A 17,319-nucleotide genomic window follows, 5' to 3' on the forward strand; every position below is an offset into this window, starting at 1 on the left:
CAGGCATCTCACCCAACGTGTGCTTCCCTTCCAGGCCGGGACTCTGCACAGTCCCCCAAGTTGCTCACCCACAAACGGACCTACAGTGACGAGGCCAGCCAGATGCGGGCAGCGCCTCCCCGGGCCCTTCTTGACCTTCAGGGCCACCTCGATGGGGCCTCGCGCTCCTCTCTCTGTGTCAACGGGAGCCACATATACAACGAGGAGCCCCCGGCGCCCCCACGGCACCGCAGTTCCATCTCGGGCCCGTTTCCACCCTCCAGCTCCCTGCACGCTGGCTCTTCCCGGCCCTCCGAGGAGGGGCCGCGGTCTGCGGATGACTCCTGGGCCCGAGGTAGCCGCCGCCCCAGCAGCTCCGAGGCAGTGCCTGGACAGGAGGAGCTGAGCTCACAGCCCAGAGTGTTGGCCGTGGGGGCCCGCCGCTCTGGAGAGGAGGAGGGGGCCCGGCCCTCGGAGGGGAGGCCGGTGCAGGTCACCACCCCCATGGTGGCCTCCTCTGAGGCTGCGGTGGAGAAGGAGGGAGCCCGGAAGGACGAGCGGAAGCCCCGGATGGGCCTTTTCCACCATCACCACCAGGGGCTGAGTCGGAGCGAGATGGGGCGCCGAGGCTCTCTGGGGGAGAAGGGGAGCCCCACTCTGGGAGCCTCCCCCCACCACTCGTCCAGTGGGGAGGAAAAGGCCAAAAGTAGCTGGTTTGGCTTGAGAGAAGCCAAGGAGCCATCCCAGAAACCCAGGTATGTCCTTGGCAAGACCAGCTTTGGTCCCCGGGAAAGATGCTGGGGTGTCTGCACTGAACCCCGGGGCAGGGAGGATGGAGCAACTGGGCCCTGGGGCAGGCTGCTGGGGCTCTGGCTTTGCATGGTTGAGCGGGGGAACCCTGTCTCCCTAAGCCAAGGCTTGTTGTCTGCACATGGACACAGGTGAGTTGAAGGGCACGGCACTCTGGGGATCCCATGGGCCTCACTTCCTGAGTTGGCACACCTATCCTCTGAGGAGGGGGAGGAAGAGGACAAAAGCGGGAAAGGCCATTTGTTGGGATTCTTTGCTTCCCAACCTCTACCTCTTGCCTGCTGGCCTCAAGGTCATGAAGCTTTGCCAGGTAGAGAGGCGAGGACTGAGGACTCACTTGAGGCTTCCCCACCCTGTGTGACGGAGAAGGCAGTGGCACCCCACTCCAGTATTCTTGCCTGGAAAATCCCATGGACGGAGGATCCTGGTAGGCTGCAGTCCATGGGGTTGCTGAGGGTTGGACGCGACTTCACTTTCACTTTCACTTTCATGCATTGGAGAAGGAAATGGCAACCCACTCCAGTGTTCTTGCCTGGAGAATCCCAGAGACGGTGGAGCCTGATGGGCCGCCTTCTGTGGGGTTTCGCAGAGTCAGACACGACTGAAGTGACTTAGCAGCAGCACCCTGTCTGAACCTAGATGACTTCCCACCAGCTGTTCCAGCTGGCTCTCTGCTGTCTTCTCTCTGAGAGAAAGGAGTCGAGTAATGGATGTGCCCGCTCCTCCCCCATATACTCATCCCTGGTTGCTCCCAGGGCTTGGCCAGAGGCTGTGGGCAGCTCCCCTGAAATCTGTGACGTGTTCCGTGTCTTTGGAAACTCTTGGGGCCCTGGCCCCTTCTGGTGTCTCTTGGTCTTGGGGTAGGGTGTGTGCTGATAGTAGCTGCTCTATTTTGAATATCCTGAGTCCCACCTAGGAGAAGATTGCAGTTATTCAGCCTAGGCCCGGGACAGAGCCCCTAGCCCCCACCTTAGCCCTTTGGCCTCCTCCTGAGTTTGAGCCGGTGGAGGTTGCTGCATTGTCCAGCAGGGCTCAGGGAGGGGCTCTGGGCTTCGACCAGGAGCAGGTATCCCGCCCTTCCAAGGGCTGGGAGTCAGCCCTGGACAGGTGCCTCTGCGACAACCTCAGCCAGTGTGGCAAGGGTGGCTGTTACTGTTCTCTCAGCAAGCCCGCCCGTCCCCGTCAGTGGATATGTGAGCCAGAGGTGGAGGGGGAAGATTGGGCACAGTGGTAAAGGGTAAAAGGTAGGGTGGAGGGAAGGGCCCTAAGCCTCTTCCCCAGCAGGGAGGCGTGGACTCCTGAAGTCCCGGTTCTTCTCTTTCCCTGTGAAGTTATGAGTGTGCTCAGGGGAGCAGGGAGAGAGATGCAGGGCCTTTTAGCTTCGAGCCCTGACTGTCTCGCAGCTCTCCGTACAGCCTCAGAGATGAGTATGTGGGGGGATCAGTCTCTGGGTGATGTGTCTCCTACTTAGGAGCAGCTTCTGTTCCTGCTCCCCAGCCCTATTCACCGGAGCCCGGGGAACTGCTGGCTGCCTGCTGCCTAGGGGAAGGAGTGGTGGGCCTTTCTCAGATGCCCAGGCTGAGCCAGTGGCCCTGTGGCTACTAAGAGATTGTAGGTGGTATGGTGGAGGGAGGGGCACAGACCACGGGCCAGTGCTGCCGTCCATGGGGTGTCTCTGGGCCTTTTCCAGAGCAGGAGGGATGAGGGGACGTTTCTCTGTAAGGCAGTTCTTAGGCAAGTGCCGGGCATTGTGCTCAGAGCTCTGCAAGCTGTGACTGAGTGATGTGGGGGTTGTCCTTGCTGCTGCTTACCGTTTTCCTTCAGTTTCTCCGTGTCTTCTGATGGCCTTTCAGAGGCAAGAGAAGTTGGATGACTGATGAACATAAGGAAGCTGAGGTTTTTGTCCTTCTGGACTTGAATTCCAAGCTCACCCTCTGCAGGTTGGAGGGCAGATGGGGCTTCCTGCCCTCCCTGGGACCCATTTGCTTACAGTGGCTGCAGAGCAGGCTCTGTGGCCTGGTGTCCAGGCAGGGGAGGGAATGTTCTTGGAGTAGAGTGACCTGGACTTTGAGCCTTGTCAGTGTCACCCTGGCCCAGTGTGCCTCGGAAGTGGGGGGCTGGTCTGGGAGAAACCACCTTTGGTGTCTGCTCAGAGGGCTTGGGGCTTTTGAGCAGAGAATAAGAGGTGAGCAGGAAGAACTTGTGGCAGGAAGCCATAAATTGGACACCTAGAACTGGAGTGACTGAATGTAGCTGCGAGACCCCCAGGGGAGCCTGTCTGCAGACCCAGAGGTTTGGGTGCCTCTGCCCCAGGGCTACCATTGAGGAGTGCTGGGTGTTCCTCACTAGGCAGGGCAGCGGCGCCCTCTAGTGCTCCCACACGGCACTGAGCCCCAGGAGAGGCCAGAGGCGGGCTGTGCTGTGCTTGGTGTGCAGAGAAAAGCTGTTGCTGTTGGAGAAGGAGCCAGAGTATGCGAGGCCAGGAAGGGGGTCCTCCCGTTCCTCCTGCCCTGCCCCTCGTCTGCCAGGTCCCATGACTGCCACACTAGCCCGTACCAGCATTTGTGTGTGTGTGCGCATGCGTGTGCCTGTGTGTGTGTGTTGGGCGGAGTGGGTGGTTCAGATCTGGGCCATTGTATTAGGCCCTGCTTACCAGCCCTACTGTGGGCCATTCACCCTGGGCTGCAGCACAGGCTACTTTAGTGTGTGTTTTAGGACCATCATGACTGTGCGCGTAAAACCCACCAGTGCCAAAACAAGTGCTTTCTGTGTCTGTCCCTTTCTGATCCTCTTAGGGTGACCTCTTAGGGTGACCTCTTAGGGCACCTCAGGCTCCTGTCCCCTCCCTTCACACTAACCGTGGATCTTTGTGCTCAGTAGCAGATCAGGTGATGTATAAAAACATTTTATTAAAAAATTGAGGGTACTCATGGTCCAGCCTAGAGGCATATGTATTGTGGTGGTCTTTAGCAGTCTCTGCATCAGCTCCAGCCCCTCACCAGGTGTGAACAGCGAGGTCTCGATGAACCTGGAGTGTGCGCTGGCTACTGAGAGAACTCGGGGTCTCAGGGGCATCCTTAGTAGTGTAAACACGTAACTCGGGCGTGTGCCAGTGACTTAGAGGTAATGAGGCCCTAAGTCCTGTTTGTGCCTGTTTTCCTGGCATAGTCCCCTTTACTATATTAAAAATATTCTGGTTTGGAAGATAACTCTTATGGTCTCCCTACTTTGCATTTGCAGCATTCAGGCTGCCCCCATCCCGGTCACCTCACTGCCCAGATGAATGGAGAGGGTGTCTTGTTACATTTCCTGGACATTAGGGTACCTACTAGGCAGATGCCAGGATGGAGTCGTGGGGGGTGCTGGCTGAAGGCATGTGGGCTGGGCTGGGGATGCCTGAAAGGCTGGCTTTGACCTTTTTAGGGAGTGTCTGGGGGAGCGCGTTTGTAGATCTCCATGCCCCTTACAAATAGCTGTGAAAAGAAGAGAAGTGAAAAGCAAAGGAGAAAAGGAAAGATATAAGCATCTGAATGCAGAGTTCCAAAGAATAGCAAGGAGAGTTAAGAAAGACTTCCTCAGCGATCAATGCAAAGAAATACAGGAAAACAACAGAATGGGAAAGACTAGAGATCTCTTCAAGAAAATTAGAGATACCAAGGGAACATTTCATGCAAAGATGGGCTCGATAAAGGACAGAAATGGTATGGGCCTAACAGAAGCAGAAGATATTAAGAAGAGGTGGCAAGAATACACAGAACTGTACAAAAAAGATCTTCACGACCAAGATAATCACGATGGTGTGATGATCGCTTATCTAGAGCCAAACATCCTGGAATGTGAAGTCAAGTGGGCCTTAGGAAGCATCACCATGAACAAAGCTAGTGGAGGTGATGGAATTCCAGTTGAGCTATTTCAAATCCTAAAAGATGATGCTGTGAAAGTGCTGCACTCACTATGCCAGCAAATTTGGAAAACTCAGCAGTGGCCACAGGACTGGAAAAGATGAGTTTTCATTCCAATCCCAAAGAAAGGCAATGCCAAAGAATGCTCAAACTACCACACAGTTGCACTCATCTCACACTAGTAAAGTAATGCTCAAAATTCTCCAAGCCAGGCTTCAGCAATACGTGAACCGTGAACTTCCAGATGTTGAAGCTGGATTTAGAAAAGGCAGAGGAACCAGAGATCACATTGCCAACATCTGCTGGATGGTGGAAAAAGCAAGAGAGTTCCAGAAAAACATCTATTTCTGATTTATTGACTGTGCCAAAGCCTTTGACTTTGTGGATCACAATAAACTGTGGAAAATTCTGAAAGAGATGGGAATACCAGACCACCTGACCTGCCTCTTGAGAAATCTGTATGCAGATCAGGAAGCAACAGTTAGAACTGGACATGGAACAACAGACTGGTTCCAAATAGGAAAAGGAGTATTTAAGGCTGTATATCGTCACCCTGCTTATTTAACTTATATGCAGAGTACATCATGAGAAACGCTGGACTGGAAGAAGCACAAGCTGGAATCAAGATTGCCGGGAGAAATATCAATAACCTCAGATATGCAGATGGCGCCACCCTTATGGCAGAAAGTGAAGAGGAACTCAAAAGCCTCTTGATGAAAGTGAAAGTGGAGAGTGAAAAAGTTGGCTTAAAGCTCAACATTCAGAAAACTAAGATCATGGCATCCGGTCACATCACTTCATGGGAAATAGATGGGGAAACAGTGGAAACAGTGTCAGACTTTATTTTTCTGGGCTCCAAAATCATTGCAGATGGTGACTGCAGCCATGAAATTAAAAGACGCTTACTCCTTGGAAGGAAAGTTATGACCAACCTAGATAGCATATTCAAAAGCAGAGACATTACTTTGCCAACAAAGGTCCATCTAGTCAAGGCTATGGTTTTTCCTGTGGTCATGTATGGATGTGAGAGTTGGACTGTGAAGAAAGCTGAGTGCCAAAGAATTGATGCTTTTGAACTGTGGTGTTGGAGAAGACTCTTGAGAGTCCCTTGGACTGCAAGGAGATCCAACCAGTCCATTCTAAAGGAGATCAGTCCTGGGTGTTCTTTGGAAGGAATGATGCTAAAGCTGAAACTCCAGTACTTTGGCCACCTCATGCGAAGAGTTGACTCACTGGAAAAGACTCTGATGCTGGGAGGGATTGGGGGCAGGAGGAGAAGGGGACGACAGAGGATGAGATGGCCGGATGGCATCACCGACTCGATGGACATGAGTTTGGGTAAACTCCCAGAGTTGGTGATAGACAGAGGGGCCTGGTGTGCTGCAATTCATGGGGTCACAAAGAGTTGGACACGACTGAGCAACTGAATTGAACTGAACTGATGCCCCTGGGACCAGTGCATGGAACTAACAAGGACACACGGCTCGTCTCAGTCTAAGGAAGATCTGTCCACCAGTGCAGCCTTGCCCCTAGCTACAGGGGTGTCCTCCTCATGCTGTAGGGAGTCACCCAGCGACGGCTGTGTTTAAGAAGAGGGTGCTTGTCAGAGTGAGCAGACGATTGCTATGTTAAGTGCTGGGTTCATCCAATTGCTGTAAGGTTCTTGAAGCAACACTAAGGCCCTGAAGTTTTATTCTCTCACACCGGAGGGGCAGAGACCTTTGGACTTCTGATTTCTTTCCCCAGCTTTTGGTCCTGGAAGAGAAGATGAGTCAGGATATGTTGAAACCTCGATGGTTGGTGGGGGTCGGGAGGAGCAGGGCAGCAGTGTGCGGGGCTGGCATAGTGGGCCCTGTTCTCAGAGCATACCCTGCAAAGACTGCCCCACACGGCAAGGTGTCTCTGATCAGTGTCAGATGCAGTAGTAGGGAGGGGAGTTTTTTTTGTTTTGTTTTTGCCCAGGCTGCACAACTTGGGGGATCTTAGTTCCCTAACTAGACATTGAACCTGGGCGCTCCACAGCGAAAGCGTGGAGTCCTAGCCACTGGACCGCAAAGGAATTCCTGGGAGGGGACTTTGTAAAGTGAGAACTTGCAGAATTTGCAGCTGGTGTGGAGCTGGGGGATGGTTGGGGGCAGAGAGGACGGATGAACTGGCGAAGTGCTGGCTCTGGGGTGGCTGCTAGCTAGGCTTTGTACCTGGAGCTCCTTCCTCTAGGGAAAGCCATTTGCGGGTGCCATACCAACGGGTTCGTGTGCCCCTCTGGGGAGCCAGTGGAGGGAGGGTTGCCAGCCGAGCCTGGGGCTCCCAGCTCTTCCCCTGCCCTCTCCTGCCCTGTGGCTCTGACAATCCGCCAGATTGCTGCAAGACCGCATGGGTGAGTGGGGCCAGGCCGGCGCTGAGGGCTGTGGCGTTAAGCTTGGGGCTGTTTCATGTTTGATGGAGCTGCTTCTGTCAGACCCCTCTGTCCACTTGTCATCAAGGGCACTGGGAAGAGCTGGCTCTGCTTCGCTCAGCCCTGCTCCTGGGGCCGAGCCCTGCCAGCAGGGTTGGTGCTCCGATGGTGGGGTGGACTGGACCACGCAGTGGTGGGGCTTTGCTCTCCTGGCCCCTGAGGCAGACGTTTCTGGAGGGAGGGAGAAGGGAACTCTGGGCACAGGGTCCTCCCTCTCTCAGTGTCTTTACCGTATGTCTTGACCGTAGAGGCAAAGCTGTTCTGGAAAGCCCTGGTGAGGTGGGAGAAGGCAGGACTTTATACGCCCCGCCCCCCACCCTTTCCTCCCCGCCTGCCGGGAGTTATTACAGGGCAAAAACAGGCTCAGAAGAGTCTCTGGAAGCTGGATTTTTAAGAGAAGCCCAGGGGTTGGGGTCTGACTGTGTCCCACCTTTGAGACTAGGCCGATAGACTCCAGCTTGTCTGGGAAGCCCTCCTGTGCTGCTGGTTGAACTGGCCTCCTTCCCATCACCTGCCCCTGGTGTCTGCAGATGAGCTGGCCCGGCCTCCGCCCAGCCCCCCGGGACCTCGTCCGACTGGGCCCTGGCTCCCCGGAAGCGTCCTGGCTTCAGACTCCTGGGCTTCTTTCTGTAGGCGCCTCTCCTACCCCTGCCCTCCTTCCTCTTGGGCTGACTGTTGAAGCCTGGCCTCTGCGACCTCAGAGTTTGCCCCCAGCATTTCCCCGTGGGAAGGAGCTGCTTGAATGAAGACGGATGTATAGGAGTTCTTCTGGATGTTTCCATCTGGGCTGGGAGGGATCGAGGAATTGGGGGTCTTAGGGCTTGTGGGGATGGAAGATGGTACTCAAAATAGCAGGCAAGGCCACTGAGGTCTGGGTCTGACAGGTGGGCTGAGCTGCAAGGCATTGTTGGACTGCTGAGAATGAGGGTGTCAGGCCCCCCTTTTTCCCTGTGCTATCATTCTGGCCTTCTGTCTGTGTCCCGGGGGTGTCCCAGAGAAGCCAAGAGCTCTCATTTTAGAGTCTGTCCCTTCCCATTCCCCTCAAGTCAGCTGCATGCCATAGATAAGGCGTAAGTGCAGGGTGTGCTCCCCGCAAGGAGACCCCAGAGGGGGCACCTGAAGGCCAGCAAGTGTCTTGGTTAATGTAAGTGTATCATCAGGGAGTGGATTTCCTAGGGGAGCCAGGGATCTGTGTCGGGGACCCCAGGAGGCCCCTGGTGACATCTAGAGTTGCTGCTGCTGCCACGTTCCAGCCTTGGTCTCCTCGCAGGGTCACTTCCAAGCCTGGCCTGCCGGTGTCCTCGGCAAGAGGCTGCCTGCCGGGTGCCGGGCTAGGTGGATGCCTGGTGGCAGACATCCTCAGCAGTGTCTCATCCTCTTTGGCTGGTTATGGTACCCCTCCCAGAATCGAGAATGCCACCACGGAACGTTCTGTCTGGTTGATACTGTGTCGCTTCTGATAACAGCCCCATCGTCACCTTCCATTTCTGCCAGGGCTCAGGAGGACCCAGGCTGTTTTCAGGGGTCAGAAGGTCAGGCACTGGCTGGGTTCTTGGTCCTGACTTTGTCCAGCCACATACCTGCGCCTGGCTTTTCTCTGGTCTGTCTATCCTTTCCCAACCAGCCGGTATTTTCTTTTCTCAGTCCATAAAGAGATGTAAAGTGCTTTCTAGTTGGTTCTTCAGATGGCAGTCTGGCATTGAGTAGTTGTCAGCATGGGCTCATCCCACCTGTAAAATGGGAGTATTGCTCCTCGGGGTTGGTGTGAGGATCAATCAGATGAGCTCTGTCCAGCATCTTCGTCCTGGGGGTGCTGCCTCATCATGTGCGTGCCGGGGCTTCCCTCTATCCCTGGGCCCGCATCCCTGAGCCCAGCCCGTAGCACTGTGGCACCTCTTCCCCAGGCGGGTGGGGGGAAGGCCGTGGGGCTCAGCAGGGGCCTCTCCAGTCTTGACATTAACCAGGAGGCTCACGGTTTTGTCTCCCCCCACAGCCTGGACGTGTCTCCTCAGGTAGAATCTGGCCTGGCTGCTCTTCCTCACCACCACCCCTGCTCCCCCTGTGCTCCGGCCCCCCCCACTGCTCCCCTGCTAAGCACTAACCTTGGTGCAGCCGCCTCCCCTGCTGCTGCCGCTGCCGCCGCCATCCCCGAAGCCACCCCATCTGGATTCTCGGGTCTCACCAACCCGTTCCTCACCTCCCTGCAGAGCAACCCTTTCTTCGAGGAACTCATAGCCGACATAGCACTAAACTCTCCTTCACCTGCTCCCTCTCTCCCCAGTGCCTCGAGGGCCAACCCCACCCCCCTGGCCTCCCCTGGGAAAGCCCTGCCTGAGTGGGACGACACCTTCAACATCTTTGCTGCCAGCAGGCTGCGTCCAGAGGCCAGGAGTGAGATCCTGGCCCCACCAGGAGCAGGGCTGGAGGCGGCTGGGCTGCAAGACCCAGGCCCCGGGGCCATGACAATGAAGGCAGCTGAGCTCCAGGGGGACCCTGGGGGAGGAGAAAGAGGTGGGAGCAGCGTGTGGCTGGAGCCCAGAGTTCCTCCGGACTTGGGACTGGACTGTTCGAGCACAAGTGTGGCTGACCCAGGGCCCCTTGGGTCAGAAGGGGCCTGTCTGCCTCCCGCATCAGCCCAGCTGCACCCGGGAGCCTCAGCCTCCGGAGCAGACAGGGAGTTGCCTGCCCCAGGAGGGGAAGCAGGGCAGAGTCCGGCAGATAGCGCGACGTCTCTGTTTAGCTCCCCAGAAGTAATCAGCGTGTGGGAGAGGCTGCCTGGCCCAGACAGCTTCCCCGAGGCCCACCAGGACCAGGAGACCTGCCGAGGTGGAAGCCAGGTCTTCCACGAGCTCGATACAGTGGACGATTCCTGGCCATGGGATGTGGTCACCGTTTCTCCTGCGGCGGAGACTACCTCACCGGTCCTGCAGGGAGGGTCATCTGATGAGCTGCCTCCTCCCCAGATGCAGCCACGGTCACCAGAACCTGTGAGCCCCCAGAGGAGCGGGGGGCTGCCCCCGCCGGAGCCAGACTCAGAGTCCAAGCCCGAGTGGGAGTTGGACCAGGGGCTGCAGCCCCAGACACCACCTCCCAAGCCACCGCGTCTCTTCACCCCTTCAGATTCCCAGGAGAAGGAGGCAGCAGCAGCGGAGGAAGAGAAGAAGGCAGAGGCGGTGGAGGAGGAGGCGGTGGGGGGGCTGAGTCGCAGGGGGTCAGAGACGGGAGAAGAAGATGTCATCCCACGTGCCCCCATCGCTGGGCCCCAGGAGGCCGAGCAGGAGCAGGAGGCCGAGCAGGAGGAGGAGGCCCAGAAGCCCGAGCTGGAGTCTGACAGCCATTCCTCTGGAGCCACGCTGGGTGGGCCAGGCCCAGATCTAGCAGAGGGTGCCAGCCCTCCCGCGGTGTCCGGGCCCTGCCTCTCTGTGCCTGCCAGCTGCCCTCAGGGCCCTGCCCCCACACCCCATTACTCAAAGAGCTTGGCTCTTCAGCAGATGTGGGGGACTCCAAAGAGAGAAGACCCTGAGGCCCAGTGCCAGGATCCAGCAGGAGAGGGGCCTGGGTTCCTGACAGGCAGCCGCCGACAGGCTGGCTTAAGGCTCTCAGAGGAGGATGCCTTGAACCCCTTCACGTCTCAGGGGAGCCAAGATCCCCCCAGCCTTCCATCCACATCCCCTCCAGGGTCCAGGGAATCTTCCATCCGCTCTGGTCCAGAAGAGCTGCCCACCCCCCCAGAACCTGCCCTGCCACCACCCCATCTCCCGCCCGGGGCCAGCCACCACCATGGGAGCCCCAGCCCTCCATGTTCTCCCCTGCCTGGAGCCTGGACCTTGACCTCTTCCTCCCTACCCCCCGGGGAGCCAGCCTCCCCCACTGGGAGCCCCCCGACCCCACTTGGGGAAGACCACGCTGCAGGCACCCCAGCCTCCCCGCTTGCGCTTCTGCCCTTGGAGACACGACCAGCTGAGGATCCACAGCCCAGTGCCAGGTGAGCGGCCACCGGAAAGCGCTCTCCAGGGGGAAAGGGGGTGAAGGGGGGGCAGAGCGGCCCAAGGAATGAGGTGTTCACATTCCCGCCTCAGCCCCTTCGGGGGTGGGTGACGGGTTCCTTCACCCCAGAGCTCTGGAGACACGAGCCTTCCATGGTGCTGGCTCGGAGGCTGCTTTCTCTTGGGACCTTGGGCCAGCAGGTGCCCCCCATAAGTCAGGAGTTGGGGGATGATGACGATAAGGTGAAGAGGGGAGGCATGGAGTGGGGAGAATGATACAGGCCAGCAGGGGAGCAGAGATGAGAGCTTAGGTTCTCAGCACAAGGGAGGCTGGGGCAGTTCAGCTTGTCAGATGGGGGCCATGTCCTCCTAGGCAGGCCTGGGGAAGTAGGTTGTGAAGGCAGAGAGTAGAGGGAAGGGGCTGGCACTGGAGTCAGAGAGGAGAGCCAAAATACCTTTAGAGGACAAAAGAAAATCTAAGATGCTCCCTCTGTATGACCCCCAGAAAAAGGTTTGTTTTTTTCTGACTCCAGTAGGTGCTCATTGGTTTGCATTTGTGCCTTTCACAGGGTGGTCCCAGTGTGCTTAGGACTGTGCTGAGAGGACAGTGGATGCCTGTGAGGCTGTGGTCACTGTGGCAGTGGTCTGTTTGGGAGACTTAGGAGGCCGAGACCTCACCAGGTGCCTGGTGAGGGGTGACCAGAGCTGAGTCCTGTAGAGATAGGTCACTGTGGGGAATGGTGTACAACTTAGCAGGAGCAGCAAAATTCAGAGGGAGTCTGGCGCTCTGGGAGAGCTGAGTGAAGAGGCAGGGGTGGGTAGCAGGGGGCACAGGCTCTAGCACTGGGTCTGTAGGCCCCCAGCCCACCAGCTCATACCTTTGGGCATCCAAATTCATTTGAGTGTCCACTGTATGTCAGCCACTGAACAGAGATGAAAGACACTACTGTATCCCCAAGGGGTTCCCAGTCCAGACAGAAGACAAAAGTGAACCTGAAGGGAAGCCCCAGAGGGCCAGTGCTGATTTCTGAGAAGTGGGTGGGAAGGAGTCTGGGCTGCTCCCGACTGCTGTTCCGGTGAGAGGTGGTGATGCTGATCCCAGAGGTGGGAGAGAGGAGGTGATTGTAGCTTCCTTGCTCTGATGACAGCAGCCTCAGCTGGCACTGCCACATTCCAGTACCACTTCTAATTATACTCACCACTTTCTGGAAGTTTTATTCTCTTCAGAGTTGGCATCACGTCTGTACTTGGCATGTTCCTTACATCAAGACATGGATGGGCCAAGTAAAGCTGTCCCCATTTCTCAGATGAGGAAATGAAGTCTGTGAGAGCTGCGGGGTCCAGGGTCCCCAGACGTAGCAGACAAGCAGACCGAGGGCTCAGGACTCCAAGCCCCCATTCAGGGTGTTTCTGTGCCCTACTTGTATTCCTCCCCTCCTTTGGCACAGCCCCTCGGTGGCCTGAGCGCTGCCTTTGCATCTTCCTCCTCATGTGAACGCCTCCGTGGGCAGGACGGGCTGGATGTGTTCTTTTCCCTACTGTCTGCCTCCGCCTGGGCTCTCTGCCTCTCCTCCTGGGTTGACACTGAATCCGCAGCCCTGTCCTGAGTGCCAGAGCTGGCTTCTCTGGGGCTGGCTGGGCCTCCCTCCAGTGTAGTCAGGGCCTTGGACTAAGCCATTGTGCTTCCTCCCATTGAATAGTCCAAATCCTCTGTGAAGTAAGTGAAAATTTTGAGAGGTGCCCTAGAGGCAGATGAGTTGATTTGGAGGCTAGTTCTTGCAGTTTGGGTACCTGTGACAGGTACCAGGTGCTGGGGGATCTCCAAGGAGAGTCGCCCCAGTAAGCATGGGGGAGATCAGGAAGGTTTCCTGGAAGAAATGGACTTGCACAGCCTTGAAATATGAACAGGCGTTAGCAGGCCGACAGGCAGAGGGACAGTGTTCCAGACAGAGGAACAGCTTTTATAAGAACGTGAAGGTGACGGAGAGCATGTTTTCCTCTGGCTGGAGTGACAGAGGGAGTAGGGCCGGAGGACAGACCTGGGGCCCGGTTGTGGTGGAAATTGTGTTTTCTTACTTTGATACGGGCTTCCCAGATTCAATGGTAAAGAATCTGCCTGCAAAGCAGGACTGCAGAAGACCCGGGTCCAATCCCTGGGTTGGGAGATCCCCTGGAGAAGGGCATGGGAACCCACTCCAGTATTCTTACCTGGAGAATCCCACAGACACAGGAGCCTGGTGGGCTACGGTCCATGGGGGGTTGCAAAGAATCAGACACGACTGAAGCGACTTGGTACACACACGCTTGGATAGGGAGCTGGCGGGTGGGAGGGTGAGGGGAGACCGTCGTCCACAGGGGATGGGGCAGCGGTTGGAGGTGGGTGCTTGGGTGTGGCTGGAAAAAGGCTTACCCAGTGCTGGCTTGGAAGGGAGGGGATCGTGTGGGAGAAGGCAGCAGAGCTTGATGTTTGTCAAGGTTGAAGTGGAAGGAGGGCGTTCAGAGGGCTTCCTAGGCTTCTGATTGGAGCCATAAGAAGCTAATGGTGCCTGATACTCTCTGCCGGGGAGCACTTAAAAGGGCAGTCAGGCTGGAGATGAGTGTGGACCCTGAAGAAGCCAGTCTGCAACTGTCTACATAGGTCTAGAGCTCAGGGGTGCAGTCTGGGCTGGAGATGGAGTGTAGGGGTTGGGGCGGGAACCGAGAGGCAGACCCTCAGCTGAGACTGAGAAGGATGTCAGGTGTCTGGAAGCCAGACAGAGGTTTGGGGTTTCCAACCAGGCAGAAGGAGCAGCCCAAAGGAAGAGTAAGTGAGCGGTGCCAGGGGAGGATCACAGAGAGGTCAGTGAGGCGAGAGCTGAGGGGTCCGTGGCCTCAGCAGGAACGCTTGTGACAGGCCAGTGGGGGCCGCTGTCCTGATGGGTTGAGGAGTCGATGAAAGGTGGGAACTTACAGAGAGAATGCAGTCTGCATGCTCTGGAGAGGCTGGTGAGAAGGAAGAGGAGGTGGAGATGACCGAGGGGGATGGCTAGACGAAGACAAGCTCAGACAAGCTCAAGGGAGTGTTTCTCAGGCCTGTGTCAATTCTGCTAGCAAGCAACCAGTAGAGTGAGGTGGGCCAGTGACCAAGCACCACAGGTTTGCCTGGTCTTTCCGGTTCTAGCACTAAAAGACCTACCTGTTGGGAATTCCCCGCCCTGGGAAAATTAAGAAACTGGGAGGATTGATCATCACCCTAGAGAAAAGTTACAATAGAGAAGAGGAGGGAGGGAGGGAGTTGCGGGGTTGGGGGTTCTGGGATTAAAGACTAAAGACTGGGATTAGGTCCAGAGAAGTTTGTAGCACCTCCTGGGCTGTCTCCGTGAAGAGGGAGGGGTCTGAGGGAGGGAGGAGGGTCAGGTGGTGGCAGGCGGAGAGCAGGGCAAGGGGCCACCAGGTGGTGAGCCCTGGCCCCACGGAGAAGGTGGCCCTTCTCCCTTGTGCCACTCGTTCTCCCCGTAACGCATCTCCCGTCTGTCTTCACAGTCCCCACCCTGTGAAGCCCCTCAGCACTGCCCCAGTGGAGGGGAGCCCTGACCGGAAGCAGTCCCGCTCCAGTCTGAGCACAGCCCTGAGCAGTGGGCTGGAGAAGCTCAAGACAGTCACCTCCGGCAGCATTCAGCCTGTGGCTCCAGCCCCCCAGGTTGGCCAGACTGCGGACGCCAAGAGGCTGAAGGTGAGGTCGAGCAGGCTGCCAGGGGTTTCCGACCAGATGTGTGGTACTCTGAAGAGATGCCAGGCGTCTCGAGGTTTGGGGGCGGGGGAGGTGTGCCAGGCAGGCTGGAGCAAGAAGCAGGCCTGGCCCCTGGTGAGCCAGGTCTGCCCAGTTGGGCAGAGCCTTGAAGCCAGTTAGGCTGTCCCTGGCGCTGGGGACAGAGGCAGCTCCTAGGGCCAGGGTTGGGAAACTGGGCTGTGGGTGGGTGGGGTGGGCGGGCCTGAGGCTGTTCTGCCCACACTCCCTCCGTCTGGCCTCAGGACTCGGGTGTGCTGGACCAGTCGGCCAAATACTACCACCTGACCCACGACGAGCTCATCGGCCTGCTTCTGCAGCGGGAGCGGGAGCTGAGCCAGCGGGACGAGCATGTGCAGGAGCTGGAGAGCTACATCGACCGGCTGCTGGTGCGGATCATGGAGAGCTCGCCCACGCTGCTGCAGATCCCCCCCGCTCCTCCCAAGTAGCCCCCTTCAGCCCCATCCCGGAGGGTTGGCGCAGACCTGCTATCCCACAGGGCTACTCCCTCTCTCCTGCTGAACTAAGCCCCAGCCTGTTCCCCCTGTCTCCTCCCTCAGCCGGGGCTGCTGGAAAGCGGGCCGTGGGGACTCCCACTGGCACCGTCAAGTACTGTGGACAACCTGTGTGTCTTTGGGAGCTCTGGGTCTTTCCCACCTGCCTGTTTTCATACCCCTTAGCTATGGGGGCTCCAGGGAATTGGAACAAAGAATTTAGCCCTCAAGATGAAACCAGGGTGAGCTCCAATTTGATGTGGTACCTGGGACATACTTTATTACCCCCATTTCTTCCACAGCTAAACCCTTGTCCTCTACACCTCCCTCCAGCCTATGGAGGGCTCCTAGTATTATTGGGGCTGTGGCAGGGACCAAGCTGCCCAGATACCTGTGAGTTGTGGGCAACCAGGGTACCTACTCTTCAGCCTCACATCCATTCCCCCGGGAGCGGGAGCCTCGTGGTCTAGCCTTTCTCTGCCATGTCCGAGTCTGCTTGTTTCATGATCGAGTGCAGCGTGGATGGAGGGAGAAGACGGAGGCCACTCCCCACCCTCCTCTTCTGACTTTTGCATCGAGTGAGTGTCATGTGTGAATGTGTGGAGAGCTGGGGCCAGAGTTGGGAGAGCGCCTCCTCACTCACCTCCGGGCTTTGGGTTGCTTATGTTTGGGGATCAAGCCTCCAGCTCTGTTCTCGTTGCCTGTCTAGATACCAAAACCCTGCTAGTGCAGGGTTTGAACTTTTGGAAACCAATTAAAATGTGCCTTTTGTGGGTGGGGTCAAAAGCCTCTGGATGTAGACCTCTCCCCCTAATTGGTGTTCCCTTTCCTCCTGTTGAGCACATGGGGTTGGATCTCTTGGGAGCCTGGGAGTGGGAAAGGAGGGTAGGGCAGTGCTGCTGCATGCTCTGCCCCTTCCCGTAGAATTAATTCCAGCTAAGGGTCTGGCCAAGCTGCTGCTGCTCCCTCAGCCTCCCTGCCATCTCCACCTCCCCAGTTGAGGAGGGTCTTAGGATAAAAACCACATTCTGGAAGTGGGAGGTCCCACCCTGCCTATACTTAGGAAGAAGCCTTTCTTGCCCTCCCATTCATCCACTAGCTGCTGACTAGCCTGTCCCTTCTGCCCCATGTCCTTGCCTGGCTTTGCTGCAGTGCACTTTGAAACAAAGTGTCTACCCTTTGACACAGCCTCTGGTTTGCTTGCGGAAAACATGACAGGCTTCCCCATGGCATCTGCAGGGAAATCTTTGGTGGCTGGGGGCACTCTGCCTTAGCAAACCCTGTGGGGTGAGGAGGTGCTGAAGGGGGATACTTCTGGCCCGCTAAAAACGTGAGAGCTCCTCTGTGGCCACCTCTTCTTCGTGAGACAGCCTGTGGGGTCACTTGGAAAGCCACGGGAAGGGATGTGCTGTCTGGTGATGTCTTCCTTCTGCCAGGATGAAGCCCCACACACAGGGGAAAGCCCTTGTCATGTCATCTACCTTAAGAATCACTCAGCAAAGCTGAAGAGTGTCCATGGGTGCTCAAGACTTCAGTCATGTTTTGGGGGGGTCACGAGGGTGTCACTTCAGGAGGAGGGGGATTACTCCTCTACTCGATGTTCCTCTGGGCACTATTCAGTCCCAGTCCTGACCCTGGTCTTCCGCTCACCCTTGGTTGTGGGCTTCTAAAATGCCCAGGGCAGAGGTCTCTTTAAAAGAGTTTTGGGTTGAAGCCCAGGGTTCTTGTGGCTGTTTCTGCTCCTGGCCACCACTTGGAGGAGTGCTGCAGGTGAGGTGGGCAGGGAGCAAGAGCTGCAGGTGAGGTGGGCGGGAGCAGGCACAGTACTGCTTTGCTGTTTGTCTTCCTAGTTGTAACGCCTGTTTATAAAGAGCTTGTTCTTCATGTTTTGAGCACTTTATGATGAATAAAAAATTAACATACTGTA

The 17,319-nt window shown here is 56.9% G+C and overlaps 1 protein-coding gene across 4 annotated transcripts in view; it reads left to right on the forward strand.

The window, feature by feature from the left end:
• RAB11FIP5 (RAB11 family interacting protein 5) overlaps nt 1–17,319 on the forward strand; it is a 43,410-nt gene extending 26,091 nt beyond the window's left edge. Inside the window, exons 3-6 of one of the 4 annotated variants that reach the window (XM_027554890.1) lie at nt 35–734; nt 9,140–11,131; nt 14,655–14,844; nt 15,144–17,319. In XM_027554890.1, the coding sequence (XP_027410691.1) occupies nt 35–734; nt 9,140–11,131; nt 14,655–14,844; nt 15,144–15,347 (3,086 nt within the window). In that variant the 3' untranslated portion in view covers nt 15,348–17,319. Of the gene's footprint in view, nt 1–34; nt 735–6,065; nt 7,069–9,139; nt 11,132–14,654; nt 14,845–15,143 lie in introns of those variants that run through there. The other 3 variants (XM_027554891.1, XM_027554893.1, XM_027554892.1) reach the window with 3 other exon arrangements.

Source organism: Bos indicus x Bos taurus, chromosome 11 (assembly GCF_003369695.1).
Source record: "Bos indicus x Bos taurus breed Angus x Brahman F1 hybrid chromosome 11, Bos_hybrid_MaternalHap_v2.0, whole genome shotgun sequence".
Lineage (NCBI taxonomy): Eukaryota > Metazoa > Chordata > Mammalia > Artiodactyla > Bovidae > Bos > Bos indicus x Bos taurus.